Source organism: Gouania willdenowi, chromosome 1 (assembly GCF_900634775.1).
Source record: "Gouania willdenowi chromosome 1, fGouWil2.1, whole genome shotgun sequence".
Lineage (NCBI taxonomy): Eukaryota > Metazoa > Chordata > Actinopteri > Blenniiformes > Gobiesocidae > Gouania > Gouania willdenowi.
In genome coordinates this window covers 18491792-18515050 of record NC_041044.1, presented here as the reverse complement: position 1 = coordinate 18515050, position 23259 = coordinate 18491792, and the positions used below count along the sequence as shown (strand labels likewise).

At 36.8% G+C, this 23259-nt stretch overlaps 1 protein-coding gene across 4 annotated transcripts in view; it reads right to left on the bottom strand.

Moving 5' to 3' along the window:
• Positions 1-21499, bottom strand: part of prom1b (prominin 1 b) — a 40377-nt gene extending 18878 nt beyond the window's left edge. For 3 of the 4 annotated variants that reach the window (XR_003674105.1, XM_028447147.1, XM_028447165.1), the window contains exons 1-5: positions 20955-21219; positions 5860-5921; positions 4637-4663; positions 4326-4531; positions 3-123 (exon numbers count right to left, since the gene is read on the bottom strand). Coding sequence is in view for 2 of the 4 variants with exons in the window: in XM_028447147.1 (XP_028302948.1) it covers positions 3-123; positions 4326-4531; positions 4637-4663; positions 5860-5921; positions 20955-21219 (681 nt within the window). In the remaining 2 variants the exon portion in view is untranslated. Of the gene's footprint in view, positions 1-2; positions 124-4325; positions 4532-4636; positions 4664-5859; positions 5922-20954 lie in introns of all 4 variants that reach the window. The other variant, XR_003674104.1, reaches the window with a different exon arrangement.
• Positions 21500-23259: the final 1760 nt, after the last annotated feature.

Below are 23259 nucleotides of genomic sequence, written 5' to 3'. Positions count from 1 at the left end.
ACCGCGGGCGTGTTGTTTGCAAAGGTCTTCAGGTCTCTCATGTTGGTGTTGATGAGCCGACGGGTGCTTTTGACCTGGGTGCTGATGTTGTGGTTTGCAGCGTAAGCAATGAGAACGCCGACACTGAAAGGCAAAGTCAGCACCAAAGAGAGGACATGCAGTGACGTCATCCACCAGCAGAGGGAGGTAGAGTAACATAAATCTTTGTTCTGTTCAAGTTTGATGCAATTTCATGATTCTACACAAGCATAAGTCATAGTCCGAGTTAAAAAAAAAAAAGTTCAGTTCAAATTAACCTTAATCATACACATGTGACATTACTGTGAAAACATATCTTTATGTCATTTATAAAAGGCTATTGTCTTTAAGGAATTACATTATGGACATTAAAGTATGTTACTAAACTAACAACTCTTTATGTTACTTGACAATTTTGAAAGTGTATAATATGTTTTTTGTGTGTATTATAGTCACAATCATTTAAAGATGCGACAAAAGTAATTTATTAACGGCAGCAATGGTTAGAAAACAGGATGCTGAAAATGAGATTGTTTACTGCAGTGGTTCCCAAACTGTTCACAATCACGTACACCATCAGACATTTAACCTGAAGCCATGTACCCCCTACTCCTGCACACTTAGAAATATAATAATGTAATGTCATATACAACGTAGCCCTACAGCACAAATAGACCATCAAATTCAGCCTGCAGGAGAAAGTAAAAAAAACTGAAAAAACATAAATTATTGTCCAGATTACCAAATAATTCAGCTGTAGATAAATCAGCTAGGTTATCTCAGATATCTAAATACACAAATTCAATGTATAATCCACAATATTTGAAGAATCACAATTTTCCCATGCCTTTTTCCCATGACTCCAGTCCATACCTGTCAAGTTTTGGATTTGAAAATAAGAGAAATTTTCAGTCGCCCACTACCAGCCGTCCCACCCACCCAACCATGCTCCAGGATCCCCTATATTTTAAGACAGGTGTACAAGAAATCTAAAATACCCACTTATCAACCACTTACTAAATACAATTATGTGATTAGAATCTGGTAGGTCGACCTTTATTAACAATGAAATGCTGTGAACATTCCTACTAGGGCTGGGCAATATGGACCAAAACTCATATCTCAATATATTTTCTCAAAATGGTGAAATATGATATAAATCTAGATAATTTTATCAAATAAAGTCTGACCAGAAAGACAATTCTGGGTTAAATTTGCTGATGCTGAATGCTACACAGGTAAATGCAGCGACTCCTAAAACGAGTATTTTATATACATAATAAGCTATAATATATATATATATATATATACTGTAAATATACACAGGCCCTCAAGCTCCCAGGCCTCTGGTAGAGGACCCGAGCTTGAAGAAAAAAAGAGACCGCCCGCGGTGGGTGAGGAAAAGTTTATATATGAAATATTATAGTTTTCTATATCGCCAAAATAGAAAACTCGATACATCTTGAATCTTGATATATCGCCCAGCTCTAATTCCTAAATTATAAAACAGCCTAACTAAAAACATAAATGTGTATATGAAGCATATGTGTTTATTTAATATACTTACAGTTTATATACAAGTCAACACGTTGCATATTTACTGTTAATTTCATGTTGCTTGTCTTTAAGTTAAAGATTAACATTTTATTTTCATTACATATTTTCTTGTAATTTCTCATGCTGACTCATGTGGTTCTCTGGTATTCACTAATGACTTATTTGTAGCAGATTTTACATCATTTAACACTTTTTGAAAGCAGTGTATATTTGTGGAGCTTGTGATTGGCTGATTTTTCATGGTGACTTACGTCATTCCTTCCGCTGTGGTAGACGTTAAAATCTCAGTTATTAATCTAACAGAACGTGTAACTGTGTCCCATCCTGCTGCTCTTTATGAAGGTAAACTCTGTCTATTTTATAAGATATTTACACGAGTTCTTTGTTTTTTTCGCCAGAACGTCTTCATTCATCATCTCTGTTCTGAGTTGTTTCCAGGTTTGTTGCCGCTGTCAGCACTAAACTCTGAAATGGCCTGGGTGGCAGTTCTAGTGAGGCTAGTGACGGCGTTCAGTTTTGTACGGCATCTTTTAATTATTATTACATTAAAATACGGGTTATTTTTACGAGAAAATACTAATACGGGACGATGGCGGGAAAGAGGGGTAAAATACGGGAGTTTCCCGGCCAAAACGAGATACTTGACAGGTATGCTCCAATCATTTTAAATTTAAAATTGTTCAAAGAAGTCAATTTTCCTGCAATTATTTAATGTAATCTCTCAAAATGAATGACATTTGAAAGAGAAAAACCTGCAAGGACTGATATGCCACTCATTGCTTATATATTGTTGGTGTTAGTATGAGTTATATGTCGTGTAAAGTACAAACTTGGGTACAAAAATCAATGTTTTTTTTTATTTATTTCTATTCACGTACCCCCAATGACAATTTGCATACCCCTGGGGGTACCTGTACCTCACTTTGGGAACCTTGGGTTTACTGTCATGTAGGAAAAGGGGTGGGACTAATAAGTTTATAGCTCCATCTATTCCCTTTTAAACACAAAAAGCATGTATGCAGTAATACCATCTGCATCAAATCTTTTGTTTTTTGAAATATTGTTTCTTGTATTATTGCATTTGGAATCTGTTCGAAATAAAACAATAAAATAGAAAGAAAAAAAATCGAAAAACAATGTAATAAAACTTAGAAATAAAAAAAAACAAACAAATTAGATTCAAGACTTTTTGGTAATTTAGTTAGTAGTGGTACCACACTTAGAAATATTACAGAAAGGCAGGGGTGTAAAAGAGATTATGAAAACATCCTAAAATTGTGTATTTGTTATTTCAGGAGGTCTAAGGAAAATCATCTAGCTGTTGGTAATTCTGTAATATTGTTTTGTGAAGCTACTGAAGATCACAGTGTTTGTGTCTACATGAATGAACATGGGTTAGACAAGGCACATTCACTATCCAACCATCAAACTTTAAAATATACACAATAATTGAATACAGAGTTTAAAATATCAAGATTTATCATATATTGGCATTCGAATATGGAGATAATAATTTTGGTCCATATCGCCCAGCTCTAGAGTGATTATAAAGTCATTTTCACTCTGAGGCGTTGATGCCGCTTAGATAAGTGTGTGTAGAGTTTGTATGTTCTCATTGAGCCTTAGTGTAATCAGGTGGTTATTCTCTAAGAACTATGATTAACTTCCACAAGCCAAAAACAAAAGAGATGAACAAATTATGAATGCATTGAAATTCCATCTGATATCACAATATACAGTAGTAATGATCACACTGACAAAACCTGACTGGATCTCCCTGTTCATGACGTTATGTGCATGTGTAGTGCACATAAACATGTATTATGTGTGATGTCAAAGGGTTTATTCTGTCTCTGCATCTACTTCACTGAAACAAGTTTCATCTCAGTGTCTAGCATGGTTTTATACAGAGGTGAAAGTAATGGATTACAAGTACTCAAGTTACTGTAACTAAGTTGCTTATATGGGTATTTGTACTTTTTTGTACTTTTTAAAAGTAGTAAAGTAATTCATTACATTTCTACAACCAACAGTTACAGAATGAATTATTATTTTTTGTTTTAAAATGATCAACGGACATTGTGAAACTACAAAAAATTAATTGACCAGACAACCATCAAATGCATCACATCATAGCTGACCAATCAGATTAAATGTAATGCAGTGAGCCAAAACAGCATTGAATGCTGGTCATTTTCTCAGTTTTATATAGCTATACTTAGAGCTTGATATTTTTTTTATTTCAAATTGATGTGATTGGTGTTATTTTATTTTAAAAATAATTGTACAATTTGAGAAACATTTTATTTTATACAGATGACTTTGTGGGAAATAAATGAAGTTCTAATTGTGCAAGATTTGGTCTTTTCCTATTTAAGTTTATACATGAGATATTTACTGTATGCAAGGGAACCGTGGCAAGATTTATTATCAAATATAAACGTGGGGGTGAAAAGAAAATAACTAGTAACTTTGTGTACTATTTAATTGAGCTTTTTTTTTTAACTTGTACTGTACTGTAGTATTTTATGTATGACGTACTTGAGTATAATTTCAATCAAATTACAGTACTTCTACTTGTGTAGGATATGTCAGCACTCTTTACACCTCTGGTTTTATATTTACAAGCTACATAATTAAAAAAAAAAGTCCATGCTGTATCTTTTTTTTTTTAGTGCAAACATCAAATATTCCATTTCCACCTTTGAGTTGAACAGCTTGACAATAGGAGGAAGATGATGATGACTCACATGATGAAGATGGATGTGGCTATGAGTGAGGCTGTGAAAAAGCCCCTATGACAGTCTGCGCTTTTCCTCTGCCTCTGATGCATCTCTCCTCCACAGTTATCACAGCAGCGACACACACAGAAACAGACGGCGATGAGCGGCGTGAGCACCACCACCAGCAGGCCGAACGTGGCACACGTGAGGAAGCCAGCCTCGTAGTGGAGCCACTGTGGGAAACAGAGAGCGTCACTCAGCCATTGCTCAGTGTGTGGCCTTTTGGTTTGTACAACAGAGCAGACGGAGAGAAAGTCCACATATAGGAAGATGTTCACCTGTAGCAGGAGGACGACGTTCTCAGGCTGGAAAACATGAACACAGTTAATATGGGAGATAAACAGAGAGACAGACAGGAAAACAATTAATTAGTTCAACACATTAAATCCACAAAGACCTAAAAATAGTGATTGATGAGCAATATGTGATGAATGAAAACAACACTAAAAATGTAATCTACATCAGGGGTTCTCAACCTTGGAGTCAGAACCCCATTTGGGGTCGCGAGACACTGGGGGGGTGGTCGCCAGATGCCTTCAAGAAACTAAGAATATATATTTTTTAACAATTTCAGCCCATTTTTGGTTATTTTTACTAATTTTCTGCAACTACACCAAACTTGCCATATTTTAACCTATTTCCATCACTTTTTCTTGCAATATTTTTGATCTTTTGAATGTATTTTTGCTACATTACTCCCATTTCTGCCACTTCTTCATCAAATTTAAATGCCTTAAATGACATTTTCGACACTTATAAACCGTTTCCACCACTTCGCCCACCTAATGTCACATATGTTGACCCATTATTGTCACTTTTAACCTTTCACCATATTTCATGTTTATTTTTGCCAATTTAACCACATTCACAATTTGTCACATGATTTGCCATTTTAAACTAATTGCTGCTACAATTTTAAATTCTATTACCCACAATTTGCAACTTTTAACCACTTTCTGTGGTTTTCCATTTCAACACCTTTTCTTCCATTTTTATTTTTTTTTTTGTGCCACTTTTAATTCATTTTATTTCTGATTAAAACAAGGGTTTACATCTTTAAAGGCACACTGTGTAACTTTTGGCCACTAGGGGCGCTAGACCTGCAACTTTCACGTCAAGCACCCCAGAGACTATATGCTACGGTGCAAATGATAAACTTCTCGGATAACAGTGGATACTATTCAGATAATTAAATAAATAAATGTGCTTATCACAGATTCATAGAACAATGGACCATTATTTTGCTGACTTTATGGATGGTCCCAAAAATCTCTCCCCATTATTCCCCCTTATAGATGACCCTGTCCCCACATGACTGTTCTTCAATGTTCATGTCTGTGTTCAACCACCTTCAATCACCTACAGTGGGGGTCCCTGGTTACTGGCACCTTTATTTTGGGTATGGTGCACTGAAAAGGTTGAGAACCACTGTTCTACCTTTTACATTTCATTGCGAGCTGTAGCTCAACGTGTAGCGTGTATCACTTTAATCCAAACATACCTTTCTCCATTCTTCGATTTTGATGCCACCCATGTTTTGCTGGATGACTTTAACAATGAGATCTGAAAGAAATGACATTTTTACAATATGAAGTACCTGCGGGAACAAGTGATTACATTTACACGTATCTGGCAGCTCAGCTGGATGCAGGTGATGCCAAACAAAGGCTTAGTAAGGAAAAAAAAATATTTCTCTGCTCAAAAACAAACAGCACTGATTACAGGGAATAATTTCTGTCATTTACAACAAGGACTGATGCGATGGCTGTGTTTTGTCATACAAGTATAACAGCTGTACTAGTGTGTGTGTGTGTGTGTGTGTGTGTGAGAGAGAGAGAGCGAGCTTGTCGTTGACCCCACCAACACAGTCCAGCTGTCAGCATGCTTGTTCTATATAGGTCAGCCAGTGCTAAGCCTACCTACACAGTGACTCACCCGACTGTTACTCTGCAGGTAAACCCAGGCTTTTCCCAGCATTAGAACGACAACTGGCTAACATTAAATTCAAGTTTATATGTCAGCTTTGGCAAAATCCCAACCACACAAGCGCTTAACTTAAAGCTGCTGAGGACGATAACTCATATTTTATACTGTACCTGTATTTTATCCCAAAAGTTGTTCTTATTCACTAATGATACAAGGCTCTGCGCCCCCAAAAACATACAACAGAAGTGACATTTCTGGTGTTTTCACAGATCGAAAGCTGTGTCCAAAAATATTGGCGGATGTTGATTTTGTGGCTTTTCACGGAAACACAGCCGAAATTTTATGTCTCGTGAAGTGACATCATAGCACGGCGAATATGATAAAGAAACCAGGACAAACATGGTGTCAAGTGAATTCCAGTCTTCCATGTCTGGCAAAAAAATACAACACAAGAAATCACTGTAAGTCTGGAACAAAGTCAAAACACTTCTTAAATATCAGAAATGTCATTTGACCATTTGTCAACAAACCCATTGTTTGTGATGGAGTCAAAAACAATCTTATAATAAATTTCAAACTTCAACATTTGTTTGTGAGAATTTTTTTTGAGAGGAAATACCTTGAATTAATGGAAGTATTTGATGAGGCCTACACTATCTTTTTATCTGTGTTCTAAAACACCTTCTTTAGATTTGTTAAGAAGTATCAACACAAACAAACACAAACATTCACTATAATAACACATTTTAAAGACCCAAATATCCTTAATAAGTAATATGTGAGTGCCATTAGTTGTCATGTGACATTCTTTTTTTATTTTGTCATTTTGCGAGATTTTTATCTTAGACTACTACCAGAGGAGCATCCACACAAATGTGGAAACAGTCAATCTCAGAGGCAAAATGTGGATCTCCAAGTATAATAACTATCATAACACACGTGTTAACAAGAATTACAATTAGGAGTAATGTTGGCTTTAAGGATGTAGGATCATGGATCCATGTTAGTCTGCTCAGACTGATCCGTTGCATATGATGTGCAGATGGAGGCCAGTTTAGCATGAGTGAAACTGCTGACACACACACACGCACACGCACACGCACACGCACACGCACACACACACACACACACACACACACACCGCAAGAAGGAGGACAATACAACAAACCGTGGCTTCTTTATTGTTTTAGGCAATTGAAATTTGCAATTTGTAATCGTAGGAGTTATTATTATTTTTCTTCCGCAACTCATTTGCCGTAGAACTCTTCCTAGGCTATTAACGCAGCACTAATGATATGTATGTCATCTTATAGGGGCCATGTCAAGGATGTGCAGTCAACCTTTTTTGGCGCCAAAATGTCAAGGTCAAGGCAAGTGTCAAAAATCAAAAATTTCATATCTCTACGAATATTTATCGTACAAGTTTGATGCATACATTTCTGAAAAGCTCATCTCAAGTGGAGTATTTTACGTGATTGGACCAAAGCTGTACGGCCAACCAGTAAAAAGATAGGTTGGGGTCAAAGTTACTGATGTAAATTGGCCACAAGATGATTTCCTTTTTATATGTGACCTTGACCTTCGCTCAAGGTCATATTTAAGGTCAAGGTCAGTCTTTTGTGTGACTAGCACTTCAAAATAGTGTTGGATGAACCTCATATTTGATACACATGATGACTGTCCAGCCCTAAACAAGAATCAATGTCAAAATTACCCATCATGCTTTGCATTCTCAGATGGCGCCACTTTTAGTGGCAGAAAGACGATATGTCGTGTTGACTTCAAAACAGTGTTGGATGAATCTTATAAGATGGAAGCAGGTCACTGATGAGGAAAAAACATTCTGTGATCAGTGGGAGGGGCCTATAATGTCACTGGAAAATCCCTCTCCATCACATTCTAAATGCTATATCTTGGCTAATTTTCAATGGATTCGCATCAAATTCACTGGGAGTAATTTTTAACTGGTTTACTCTTTATAATGGTTTTTTTCGACTGGCGTCATTTAGCACGCCATAATAGAAAAACCGCTATAACTCTCATATACAACGGTTAAACAGCCTCATATTTGATACACGTGATGACTGCTCAGCCCTAAACAAGAATCATAATAATATAATAAAAATATATATAATAATATACTTTTTCCCCTACAGCACACATTGAGATACAGTGCTCAGACTAATACCATTGAACATTTCCTTTCAATGTGTGACCTTGACCTTCACTCAAGGTCATATTTAAGGTCAATGTCAGTCTTCTGTTTCCTGCATTATTACTTTCAATTTAATTAGCAAAAGGACAACATTAAGGGACATTATTCAACAACAAAATACACACAATAAGATGTCTTTCACATGAACAATTCTTACAATTCAGAAATGAGGACTTTTAACCTGTTTTATGATATTTAATTTTTTTCCACAAATTTTGCTGTTTCAATTTTCAATTGCCAAATACGTACTCAATTCGCATTGCGAATGCAGGTCTTGCCTAGTTTTCTGTTCAGCTTGTTAATATTGTGACTATTCTTATTATTATTATCATTATTATTCTATTCAAGAATAACATAAAATGTGCAGTCACATTATGCGATTATAGAACAGCAATAGCAAAATGACATGTGATGACGTCACCATTTTATAGTAGCATAGCACGCTGTATGCTACCAGTTTGCATGTTTAGCTCTGATAAGTCGACTAAAACAAAAAAGGAACAGTGATTTTAAGTGTCTTTAGTGGTCGTATGGATAATCCTCTCAACACTGCCCCCTCTTCATACTGGGATGCCCCCCTGCCCCTCCCCCATAATGTTTATAAAATCTCTCTCTATATATGTCATCATGAACACTGATCAAAGTCCTGAACAAAACGTCTGAATGATAGCTACTTGGGGGAACGTGTGGCACTGATAACTGCAGATGCATCATGTGACAACATCCAAGTTGTGTCTTTGCCACCTGTTGTTGCTCAGCTACTTAGTTAGCATTAGTCAGTGAGGGCAGTTAAGCTTAGACAGCTTAGTTCAGTGACCCAGTATGGGAGGTAACCAAAGCAAATGAAAGGAAACGAGGGGATAAACAACTATTTGTTTTGTCATATTTGTTTAAAAAACCGTTTGTTTAAAATTAAAAAACACTTCATGTAATATACATTTCAATAAACAAAATCTTACTTGATCTCTTGTTGTAGTTGTATATCAAATAAGTGAACTAAATATTGAGAAAAAACTCTAATGCTTATTGATGTTAGCGTCTTCCCGTATGGGCTCTCACCACCCTCGGCTCTGACCATCCCATACTGGAAAGTGTGGACCAGGTCTTATGCAACCCAACAACCAACATCACTGCTCTATTTTTTTATGTTTACAAAGTACAAACATACAAACTGAGTACAGGACAATCAGCATTGTGAAAAGATAATCAAACTATTAGTAAAGCTTGTTGATAAAGAGGATTTAGGAGTGAAACCTGCCCAATGGATTTAATACATTCATATTATATACACTTTAAATTCATAGTCTTTAGAGCAACCTTTTAAGAAAACACACTTAAAAAACAAAGTAATCATTAGTTTCAGTTCATGAAGGGCAAAAGTTCATAAATACTATGAATACAGACCATAAAAGCTTGGCCTGCACAATCACTTTGACTTTTTTGGAGTTTAAGCAGCAGGTCTAAGAAAAGTTAGCACAGGAATAACTGACTTATTTAGGCCAAACATTTATGTATAAATGATTTCATGATGATAAAAAAAAGATAAATTCCATAAATATGTTTTGTGTGTGCATGTGTGTGATATGAATTATGAATAATTCTCATGATACTACATTATAGACTATATTTTTAAAGCACTTTTATTACCACCAAAGTTGTCCCAAAGCGCTTTAAAATTAATCATAAATATATTGTTTTCTGACAAGAATTAGGAGTTGGAAAAAGGAGTAGAACCACTTAATGTGTTCTGCAGGTCTTCAGAAGACCACAGGAATTTAACTTCTTATGTTTTAACTGTTTCCCCTTTGAATCTTTGGTTACAGGTTGAATAAGTAGCGGGAATAAATCCAAAACAAATTTTAAAACTGTATGAACTTCTCTGTGCCGCCACCCAAGAATGTAAAAAATATTTTAGTTCTCAGGAGAACGTCCAGAAATGTTTACATTTTCTGATCAAATACTCATAGGGACTTGGTTACTTTCACAATATTTCTCTGACAGAGAACACATGTCAAATCTGGCTGGCAGCTAAAGAGTTTGTTGTAGCCGCCCCACAGGCTTCAAAGCTACATGGTGCTTTTTTTTTTTTTAGATCTGGAACTATATTTAGCAAAAAATTCTACAAGAAATGATATGATAGCTGAGTTTCAGTTTCAGCTTCAGCAGCAGAAATTAAAAAAAAAGGGGGACAGTCGATGCTGATAAACAAAACAAGGAGAGTGTATTAAAATAGACAGGATTGAAATATGCACAAAATGCTGTAACTGTAACTGTTCATGTTAAAATCAGTTTGGATTTTTTTTGTTCTTGAAAAATATGCATCCTTCAACCTTCAGTCGCATCACAATGTTTTGTATTTTCTTCCACATGAAGGTTAACATTACTCAGCAGGACTGTGTTTATCAAAGGCACATAAACTGTGCAAAAGAAACGCGTTACGATCTAATTTGTTTTCAGTTGTTAGCAACAGTGCTTTGTTGTTCACTTTATTACTTCATAGTAAGGGGGGGCTGATGGATTCAAAATATTGTTTCTGCCTGGTAACTTGCCCTCGTACAGGTAATATGAGACTATTACAAACTGAGCAAAATGTTATGAATTAATATGATTAGAATATCTGCTGCTGGCAGTTTCTACTGGTAAATTTATGGCCTGTGGGCTTTACGTGTTGTAGGCCTTTGATGCACAAAATCAAAGCCCAATCGATAAATAACTACTTCCTTTATAACCATTAGGAATAGCAAATACAGTTACTGTGGAAGAATGTTTGACTTTACAAGTAGGGGTGTCCCGATCCGATATTGATATTGGATATCGGTTCGATATCAGCCAGAAAATGAATATCGGATTTTATCGGACTGTATCTAAAATCTCCGATATAAACACTCCAGTAAGTTTTTGTTGTTTTTGTCCCCGCCCTCAGTTGTGCCACTGAAAGAACTTGAATTGTTGACTTTTGTTCACTTGATCAAGTCTTTTCTAACATTCCACACTTCAAAATTAGTAATAAAAGTATGTATAATTTGTGCTCATGTCGTATCGAATTGATATTGGTATCAGCCAATACTCAAAGTTGCAATATCGGTATCGTACCAGAAGTGAAAAAGTTGTATCGGGACATCTCTATTTACAATGTGCAACACTAGAAATGAAGAATTTAATAACTGCAGTGGCCAAAGTACATGACAAATCTTTTTACAAGATTCTCCAACTATTTTAACCCAATATGAATATGTGAGTTTAAAAACACTAATGTTTAATCAGATGAATAACAAAAATATTAACCAAACATAAGGACGTATTATACTGCTACTGTATATGTATACATTTTGGTTATTATCATTATAGTCTACCTAGGACGTGATCATAGGTGACCATATAACTACGTGAAGGTGTAACTATGTCGTGTACCAAACAAAACTCCACAACTTTGAATCTTCTATAGAAATCAGAGTCAATTTGTCCGTTTACATTTATTTCAATTGAAAAAGCTCCTGAAAGAAAAAAAACTTGTGCACATTAACACAAATGCAGAAAATGTATCTCTACTATTAGATGCAGACGTCCTCTATATAACCTTCAGTAATTCTTTTTTTTCTGCGTATAGCAACAAGTTTCAGTTTGTTGACAGAATGACCAGCAGCAGTAAATGAGGAAAACAGACAAACACTGCGACTATGACGTGATTTTAGGACATGAGTCTGTGTGACGTGAGTGTGTGTGTGTGTGTGTGTCTACGGTTTGTACGTGTGAGTGAGTATGTGTGTTACAATGCCATCTGTAGCAGTGGTAGCAAGAGAGTGTTAGCATTAGCTCAGTTGATGATGGTAATCCTCTAATCCAGCCAGTGTATATCAGGGATAAGACGCTACCTGCTCGCTCCCTAAGAAGTAAAAACCCAAAATCTATCTTCGCTGTAACAACGACACTCAGCTTGTGACAAAGACAGACGACACCAGCAGTGTCACATTATTTAATAATAATATCCGGGTGGATTTCACTCAACATCACTCAGTGAGGTTTCCTGATGTTCAGTATAGATGACAATCTTATCCAGTCCAGCGTTACTGGGTCTACTGGGATCTGGACCAGCTGACTCATACCATAGAGGGGTTAGCAGAGGGTCATCTCAGAGTGACAGATAAGCTGAGACCGTCAGTGAGACTTCAGATAAAATCTTCTCACCGCAATAGAACAATGAGAAGTACTAGGTGTGGGACGATATATCATGGGACAAGATATCGCAATATTAAGACGTCCCATGATATAATGTCGATGGCACGAGTGGCATCGTGATGGGGCAGGGAATAACAAGGTTATGGTTATGTATTCCCTGCCTTAATGTGCATACAGGAATATTTCTGTAGAGACGATTGACAACAAGGCTTTGCTGCTCTAAGTGTGCTGGTTCCAAGCTGCTGTGACTACACTGAACAAAAATATCAACACAAGAGGTTTACACAGTTTACGTAGCACTCTTCTTCTCCACCGCCAAGAAGCCACAGCGGTCACTGATTTTTTCGGGTCACAGACTGCAGTCAGCATGCCACTCGCACGCTCATTGAGAACTTGCGACATCTGTGGCATTGTGCTCTGTGATTAAACTGAACATTTTTAGAGTGGCCTTTAATTGTGGCCACCCTAAGGCACACCTGTGTAATATTCATGCTGTCTAATCAGCATCTTGATATGCCACACCTGTGAGGTGGGATGGATTATCTCTGCAAAGGAGAAGTGCTGACTAACACAGATTTAGACAGATTTGTAGGGATGAAACTATTCACTCAACTCCCGATACGATTGGATTCACGATACTGGGTTCACGATGCGACAAAATGGGACTGTAGACAAATGATGACTGAAAAATATTCCTTTATTTTTTATGCCATTAAAGCCAAAGCAGCACAACTGACAAACTAACGTATTACCTTTAATTAAAAGGTATTAAATAGGTAATTAAAAGTATTGGGTAAAACAGAAACACAATAAAGTCGGATCACGACTGCATGCTGACTCAATGGCTGTGTTTGAAATGGTACACTCCATACTATACACTACAAACTCAAGTATATACTGTTTACTATATACTATAACTATGGTTAGGATGATTGGGGTGATGATTGTTCCCACTAAAGTATACTTCGAAGTTTCCCAAGATGCATTTCAAACCTACAATAGCAAAAATGGAAGCACACTGAGGCTAAATATCTGTTTATTCTCCACCTTTGAAAGTTCAGAAAGCAATTTAAGCAAGAAAGTGACCAAGCAGAATATCAACATGTGCTATTTGATCCATAAAACTCCCAGAAAACACATTTCCACAAGTGATCCTTGGCTTTTGGACAACTCTTATGATAATTATTTTCACTCCTCTGACTGAAATCTTGTGAGGAGCATCAGGTCATCATGGCCTGTTTATAGTGAAATTATATTCTTTCCACTTCTGGATCATGGCCCCAACAGTGCTCAGCTGACTTGGTAATGAGACGCCTTCTTATCTGGGACTGAACCAGCTGATATGAATTTGCACTGATGAGGGCCAGGATTGCTTTCTAATTACTGGTTGATTTCAGCTGGTGTCTTGGCTTTCCATGCTTTGTTGCACCTCCCTTTCTTCATGTGTTCAATACTTTTTCCCTGGCTCATTTCCCATTATTACACATAACTTTTAGAAATATATTTACTTAAAAAATGGTGACTTGTTCAATACTTACTTTAATAAATGTATACCTTGTATTAGAATATACATTTTTTTTCATGTATTTATATTTGGTGCCACCAATTTACCATCCATCCATCCATTTACATCATACCTGATACTTACTCATGGTTGGCCACATTTCCTCCTGAGGGTTGATAAAATAAAATAAAATTCCTTAGTTGCAAATTACTTCCCATTTGCTTCTTAGGAATTATGATAATATGCTAAAATGCTACACTCCATTCATCTTCTTCAGCTACTATGTTTTATGTCTCAAGTTTAATTGTGGGGATGATCTGTGTGATGATTTTTTGTCTTTAATGTATATTGGTCTTTGTATTTCCTTGATCTGCCAGGGACTACAGATGGAAAGTAGCCATTGGCTAATTCTGGCATATTTACATTTATATGTTTATTAATATGCATTGTCCCTTTAAATAAATAAATACAATTTTAAAAAAAAAGCTTACACACAGATAAACATTAAAGGCCCATTTAAAAACTCCAAAGAAACTAACATACATGTTCCTGTGTGTGTCTTTGGAATCCATTTTACTGTGTAATAAATTGTACAATTTGAAAGAAATAATGGGGGATGAGCTGTATACAAACTGATACATGAGCCAGTGGAGTTAACAACTATAAAAATATTCATGCATTTCTCTATTCATTCTTTTTGGTGGGATCATTTTTGCAATCAAAAACACTGAAATTGTGTATTTTCTGTTAAGAGAAGTACATTTTCAGAGGCTCCGATTTCATTGTTTTAAAATTTCCCCAATTCCTTCCTTTTTTTTGTCAGTTTACCTTTTTTTTCTCCGTTTTGTTTCTGTTTTATCGGCTTTCCCGTATCAAATGTCATAACTGGCTTTTTAACTTTAGCAAATCCTGCGAAACATGCTTAATACAGTTTAAGTGAGTTAAATATTGTTGGTCATTTTATATTTCTCCTCTGTATTTGCAACAAATGCACGCTCTGAAAACGCACAAGATTTTGCATGAGATTTGACGTTTACTAAAGTTGCTACACAGTAGGCTGCCAGTTTTACGGTTTAATGCGTGATGATAGTGTCTCAAAATATGTTGGTCATGGTTCAGTCTGTGTTATATACTGTAGCTATTTCTATTTTACCTATTTTAGAATGTGAAGTCTGTCATATTGCATCGTAATAAGTCATATTGTGCATATTTTCTGTCTCTTTTAAGGTTAATAATAATAATAATAATAATAATACATTATTGTATTCTAATCAGTTTTCAATTTTCCATCAATGCAAATATGAGTTGTGTGTAACTTGGTACTTTTGGCTGGAATCCTACCCAGAGTGCACCCTGCCTTTAGGCTAACATTGATTGGTATGACACAACCTTGCCCTCTGACCTGAAAGGTTGTAGGTCAAGGAGTTATTCATCTCAGACATATCGCCCACTCCTACACTGGAAAAACTGTTTTTAAATATGTAATAAATAATAAATAATAAACAATTCTTGAACCTGTTGTAACGAAATGGAATACACTTTAACTTTTAACAGTTTTTTATAACCTGTTAACCAATTTTGCTGCAAAGGAGGCCATCCATAGTTTAAAACAAGAGTGACTGATTAATCGGGCTGGTCATATCACCGATTAATTAACATCGGTCAAAATGTAAATGATGAAAAAGCTTATTTGCTGCATGGAGATTCCGTCACTCTGCTTTCTGCATTTGAACCTGATAAATTGTCAGTATTGATTACAAAACTGGGAAAAGTGCACTAGTTCATTGATTACAGTTTTTTGATTTAGCCATGTTTGCTGTTTGAGATTTTTTCCAATATGTTTTTACATTGTGTTCTGGAAATACAGTTTGCATAAGTTTGCCTGATCTTGTTTTTTTTTACTGGCTTTACACTCTTTATGTTGACTGTGTTACTAATTAAAGTTCCTTATTTTAATTTGGTAGTGTTCTGTCTTTTTGTCTTGAATCATATTTTGGATATTATAGGAATTTGTGCTCATGTTTATATCATGTGTACATTAATGCTCTTATTTCATAATTGGCTATAGGTTTTTTAGACCACCACAATATCGGTACCCACCCCAAAAATCCCATATCAGTCGGGCTCTACAATGTTTCACACCTAATGGGATTTGTTCCACGCCATTGGCTTCTTAACACTAAAATCACTCCACTCCACTAATAAATACTCACGAGACACTGTATAGACAAGAGATAACATTTTATTCATACACTTTTCAAATTTAAATTAGGTTTTGGACACGCCTCCACCCCCTTACATACACAGAGATTATGAAGCACATTGTTTATATTGGATGGTGATTATGGGTCACAAAGCAGAGGATGCAGACGTTAGAGCTTTAATCGGGCAGAAAAAACAAGACCTGACCCGCTTTGGGCCGTGTTCTGTCGGGCTCAGGCCGGGTCAGGTCTTCTTTTTAGGCCTGATCAAAGCTTTCCATAACAGTTCTAATATTACTGTGGGTCCCACATAATAAAAGCTCGTCTTTGAATGAGTCTTTTGAATAGAATGTAGGGCTGGGTGGTATAACCAAAAATGTATATCACGGTATTTTTCTAAATTCTAACGGTTTCACGGAATATGACGGTATTTTTTTTTTCATGCATAATCAGGTGTTCACTGCATTTTCTATTGGTTGAGAGATGAATTATTGCAGTAGATTGACTTAGGATGGTCTGTTTTACTGTCATGATGAGTGAATATTCTAGAATAATTCCACACTAGCAGTAACACAAGTTCGCAACAGCAGCCCAATGGCTCTTTGTTGTGTTAGCTTAGCTTTAGCAATAGCTTGATTTCTAGCTTTAAATGCTGCATACTCAGTGGTGTGGTGGTTTGTTATGATGAATAAGGTAGCGTTATGTTTGCAGCTCCCTCAGGACTTATTTCCATGTTATAGGAAAACAAACTGCGATCCTTTGCTCTCTTTTCGACATGCTATGCTAACCGTGCCTCAGTGTCCATGAGTGTTGTTCTCCTGTCGCAGAGGCATGTGCACGCAGGCACATGCTCACATGTAGCTTCAGAGATTTCATTTGTGTCTTTCTTATCCATTTACACATATAATTTACACCACAACTAACACCAGAGCGCTACTGTTTACATAATTATTTAGAAGTGCAACGTTGAAAAGGGTCTGAAACGCTTAGCGTTCCGAAAGTTGTGTAATCAAATATACCGGTACGCGGTATATTAAAAATTCATATCATAACGAAAATTTATACCGGTATTCAGTGTGAACCAGTAAACCGCCCAGCCCTAATAGAATGTTGATCTGTGGTTGATGTTGATCTGTGGTTTTAAAAATGTCTTATCATTTTTATGCTGATGATATTCAGTTCTACTGCTCCTTTAATGACTCAGAGTTTCACTTTTTATCTGAGTTCTTAGATTGTATATCCTGTGTCAAACTGGTTGCTAAAAACTGTTTTTACCACCTGAGAAATATCTCTAAAGTGAGGCATCTGTTATCAAAATCAAATCTCGAACTGGTCATACACGAGTTCATATCATTTCGCATTGACTATTGTAGTTCTGTTTTCACTTGTCACTAAACAGACTCCAGATCGTACAGAATGCTGCTGCCAGATTTTTGACCGGTGCTCCCAGAACATCCCACATAACCCCCATTCTTTCTTGCACTGGCTTCCAGTTAAGTTTCAAATAGAATACAAAATCTTAATCCCCAAATCTTGCTTTCCCAGCGTTACATGGTCAGGCCTCTCAATATATCTCAGACTTGTTGTGCCCCTACACTTCAGAACGCAGCCTTCGGTCTTTAGGTCAGGGTTTCCTAAAGATCCCAAAAACTAAATTTAAAACCCGAGGAGATCTGGCGTTCCTGGCTGTGGCTCCCAGACTCTGGAATAACTTGCATCAGTCTCTCCAGGAGCTCAACTGTTGAAGACTTCACTTCTCAATCAATCAATCTCAATCAATCTTTATTTGTATAGCACCAAATCATAACCAATGGTATCTCAAGACACTTTACAGCAGAGCAGTCTTAAGGACGGACTCTTCATTTTATGGATACACACATATGCATATATACGTATATACACATACATATGTATCCCACACCCAACATGAATTCATCATGGTGGCAAGGAAAACCTTCTGTTAAGCAGCAGGAACCTTGTGTGGATCCCATTCCTATGATGAACAGCCATGCACGTTATGCTGTGCTTCTCAGAAAAGCTTTTAGTTAACTGGATTTTAATTTTTTATTATCCTTTTATGATGTTGCTCCTATGATGTATATGCACCCGTTGTATTTTCACCACAGCTCTGTACAGCACTTTGTCATTTTATCTGCAAAAAGCACTTCATAAGTAAATTACTTATACTTATCGTTGTATATACAGTGTCTGAGTGTTTATTAGTGGAGGACTTACACCAAGCATGAGTAACTCTATAACTCCATTCATCATGAATTAGGCTTTAAAGTAAGGCAGTAACAAGGATTTAAGAAAAAAATAAATAAAACAGCTTTATTTCACAAAATTTGGCCGTCAGGTTATAAATTTCTAATTTTTCTGGGGAAGATGCGCCTGGACTACCCTACAACACTCGCTCACACACCTCGCTATTCCCCCACGCTGTGAAAAATTCCTGGTGAGAACCCAGAAGGTCCATGGCAATGGCAGCATATGGTCCAGTGGATTAAGGTATTATGTTGTGATCCAGGTGACGGTGAAAGCCTCCCCTAATCGCTGATCTGCTAATTGATTAGGCAGCCAGTGGCTCTAACCCTGGACACCAAAATGGCAGCAACTTAAAACCTTCAATCCTATTGCTCTGTGTCATCCTCCAACGTGACCACTCGTAGTTCTCCATACAGCACAGCACAGCACACAAACAAACCACTTTTGATCAGTTGTGGCCCAGTGAGCCCATTAGAGTGTGGTTGATGTTCCCCGTGGGGGCAGCAGGGTGTCAGAAATGATCATGTGACAGACATCAATACTAGTCGATCACATGAATTTTGCAGCTATGACTGGCCACTTGTGACTTATGACGAGCTATTGATCCCCATTAATCTGCTCATAACATTGGTTTGTGGGACCAGCGCCACCATGCAGGCTGTGTATCTGTCTTTGGACTTCTGCTGTTTGACGGGAAACATTTCAACCTTTGGTTTTTAACTCTACAGATGTACCTCTCAGGCAGAAATGATGGAAACAGCAGCCTTGTGCAAATAAACCTTTGAAACAACTGTTTGAAGTCTCTTTTGGACTTAGCCCTTTGATTTCTGTTGACAAAGACGACCATGAGGTTGTTACATCAAGAGTTTGGCCAGTTGTTCTTTAGCTTTCCAACATGTGACGGCTGAGAGAGATCTCCTCTTTAGATGATTTGACGAAAGTAAATACAATTTTAAACTATGAACTTAATTCAGGAGCTTTAGATATGAGGCCCACCGTGCATGTCTACTTATCAGGTGTTTTATTACAACTTACTTGATGTACGTTTTACAATGTGCTATAAATGGCACCAATTAAGTTTGATGTAAAACTGCTTATAATGATAATATTAATAGTTACAACAAGTAAGTAAATTATGAGTGTAGTAACTAGGGGTGTCCCAATCCAATATTGATGTCGGATATCGGTCCGATATCAGCGAGAAAACGAATATCGAATTTTATCGCACTGCATCTAAAATCACCGATATAAGCTTTCCGATAAAATTATCCATAGGTCACCTATGGATACTTTTGTGCTTCACACTCCAACAAAGTGATTCATGCTTGATATTGTATCGGATCAATATTGGTATCGGTATCATATCAGAAGTGAAAAAGTTGTATCACGACAACCCGCGTAGTAACAACAATAACAACAACAATAATAATTAATTAGAAATAGGGATGTCCCGATACAACTTTTTCACTTCCGATATGATACCGATATTGCATCCTTGCATATTGGTCGATACCAATATCGATACAATATCAGCATGAATCATACATACTTTTATTACTTATTTTGTAGTGTGGAATGTTAGAAAAGACTTGATCAAGCGATGTTACTCAAACAGAGAACAATAGTCAACAACAGTAGGGATGAAAAAAACTGACCCATGTATTATTAACCAATTGGTTACATACATTTAAACCTTCAACATAATATCTACAGTATTCTACAATTAAATAAATATAATGTAATATATATTGCAGTTCAATAAAATCTGATATTTGTTTTCGGACCAATATCCGATATCAATATCAATAATTACAAACAATGAATCCTGCTTTCAGAGATACTTGAACTCTAATGAAAGAATATGCAATGCACTTGTATTACAATGTTCATCTCCACTTTACTCTGATGATGCTCTAGTCAAACTCATTTTTTTACAAGGCATTTGTTTTGTACCAGCTTCAACAAAAGCTTCAGCTAAAACCTGTCCTATACTGTTATTATTATTTTCTTCTTAAGTTTTTTTGAATTGTCTTTTTAATCTTAGACTGTGTCAGATAGGTTCAGGGTCCTTGTCTTATGCTCGTTTCTAATCCATTGTACAAAAATCTATTGGATCTAATGAATTTACGTACCACTGATTTTTGTACAATGGTACAATTTGTAAACCACTGACCATTGACCATTGTGCTGAAATGTGGTTTGATAGTTACATTTCTAAAGATGTAGATAAACATTATTAGCCAACACAGACACACATAAATGGTGGATGTGTTGATGAATAAAGTAGAGATGAGGGACAGGGACCTCACCTTTGGGGAAGGTGTTAGGTTGGACCACGTAGAGAAACGCATGGACCATGTGGAAGAGGACGCCTATGCTCCCGGGCTCGTAGTAAGCGTGGGTGTCGTACACAGCTGCAGGCACGAACCCAAAGTCCAGCGGCTCCACCGGTGGAGGGGACCGCTGTCTGTGGGGGTCCGCTCGGACCTCCTCCCGGTCCTGAGCATCCACCTGCGGCTCCCCGCCGGTGCCCCCCCAGCAGAGCAGCAGCACGAGCCACCTGCTCCACAGCATGGCTCGGCAAAGTCCAGTTCTGAGGCGGAGGACGAACGAGGACCTGGAGTTCTGCTTCGATACTGGGACACAGCTGTTGGTCCCAGTCGGTGTTTTATCGGCTCACAAAGAGTGAAACAAACCGTGTGACGGTCCTCCGCTCCGTTAGCTCCTGGTCCTTCGGTACCGACTCATCTCTGATGTCTGCCCGGAGCTCTCACAGAATCATGGCCGATGATGTGCTCCTTGTCCCGGTGTCCCTTCCTCACCCTGCCCGGACCCTAATCCCCAGTGCTCGTGCTCGTCTACTCCGATGTGAGCACCTGTGGGCGCGCGCCCCCGCGCTGATCCAGCAATGATGGAGAGTTTTACATCCACACACAACAGCATGTTTTAACGTTTACACCAAAATGTGGAAAGTTAAACCCATGATATTTCAGCTGTACCGATTCAACAAGAAAAAAAGTGGTTTTTATCATAACAAAGGTATTGACTAGCGATGAATATTTCAAGTAAAATAACTATTGTGATCGATTCTAAAATTATTTCTGTGGTTAATTGTGTTTTTCTCGTCAGATAAGCCAGTAGTAGACAAATATAGGTGGAAAAACTGATAGTTTTAGATGTACTCAATAACCAAGACTGGTAACAACAAATCAACCCCCTAAAGCCCAGGTTCCCAAAGTGGGGTACGGGTACCCCCAGGCGGACGCAAATTGTCAAAGGGGGTACATGAATAAAAACACACAAATTGGAAACTAGAATATATCCCTCCATGCATTACCACAAATTACACATTAGCCTGTGGTTACAGATTATTATTATTTTTTATTATTATTATATATTGTTCCTAAACAGGATATAGGTGAAAGTCAGAGACAAATGTCACTGTAAGACTACATTGTATATCACATGTTTTTTTTCTTCCTTTCAAGAATTAACTTTTGATAATGTTTGTTGTTGCCAGGATTAGTGAACAAAGTGATGCAAAGATATTTTTAAACGCCATTTTATTTAAACTAGATTTATATTTCAGAAAGTGAAAGAATGCAGTTGTTTAAGATTGTTTTGTGTTTGTGGTGTTATAATTGAAACGAGAATAATAATTCAAACATTTTATAAAGAAAATTTTAAATCAGTGGTTTTTTTTTTTTTTGTTATAAATTAGACTTTTCAGGGGACCCCATTAGAAGTCCAGGTGACCGCACATGGGGTCATGACCCCAAGGTTGAAAAACACTGCATTACATTATGTTTTTTAAGTGTGCAGGAGTAGGGGGTACATGGCTCCAGGTTAAATGTCTGAAGAGTTTGGAAAACACTGCCCTAAAATAAGTAAAAATGACAGATAAAACATGAATCATTGCAAAAAATAATAAACATTTAAGTTATGTTTCTCTCTCCATATACACAAATTTATCACAATGATAATATTTGCAGGGGCTTTTGCACCTATATAACACGTCTCACTTTATCAAAAATTGGGGAAATAACTCAATTTTCCTTAATTCCAAGCATTTTCCCACTAAACTCATCCAAATAACAAAGAATCAATCACAAAATCAAAGCTTTTTGAAGTGTTGATCTTACAGGGACTGATATCATTACTTATTGCTTGGATATTGTTGGTGCTTTTCAAACTGTATGTATCAGTTACATGTGGAAGTGAAAACAGGGACACCTTAGTGTTAAAATTGCACTTTATTTTTTAACAAACCCGTAGCCCACGTGAGCGCCAGTCTGCACTTTATCTGGCCCTAAAGGCAGAAGACCAAAATGAAACACTTTTAAATGCTTAAAATTAGGAATCGAACAAAGACCTTGAGGCAAATGAAAAAAAAATATTTGAGCTCCTAAGAATTTTGAAGTTTTCATCTTTGGAAAGATAATGAAAAGCACAATATTGTAAATATTTATGTGTGTTTCACATTAGGTACATGATTCATGATAATCAGTGACTGGGAGGACTTTTACTCAGAGCTTTGGTTGAATATTTGATCATTTTGACTATAAGAAAGTAACATTTAAATCATAATTTGCACTCAGCATCTACATTCAAATC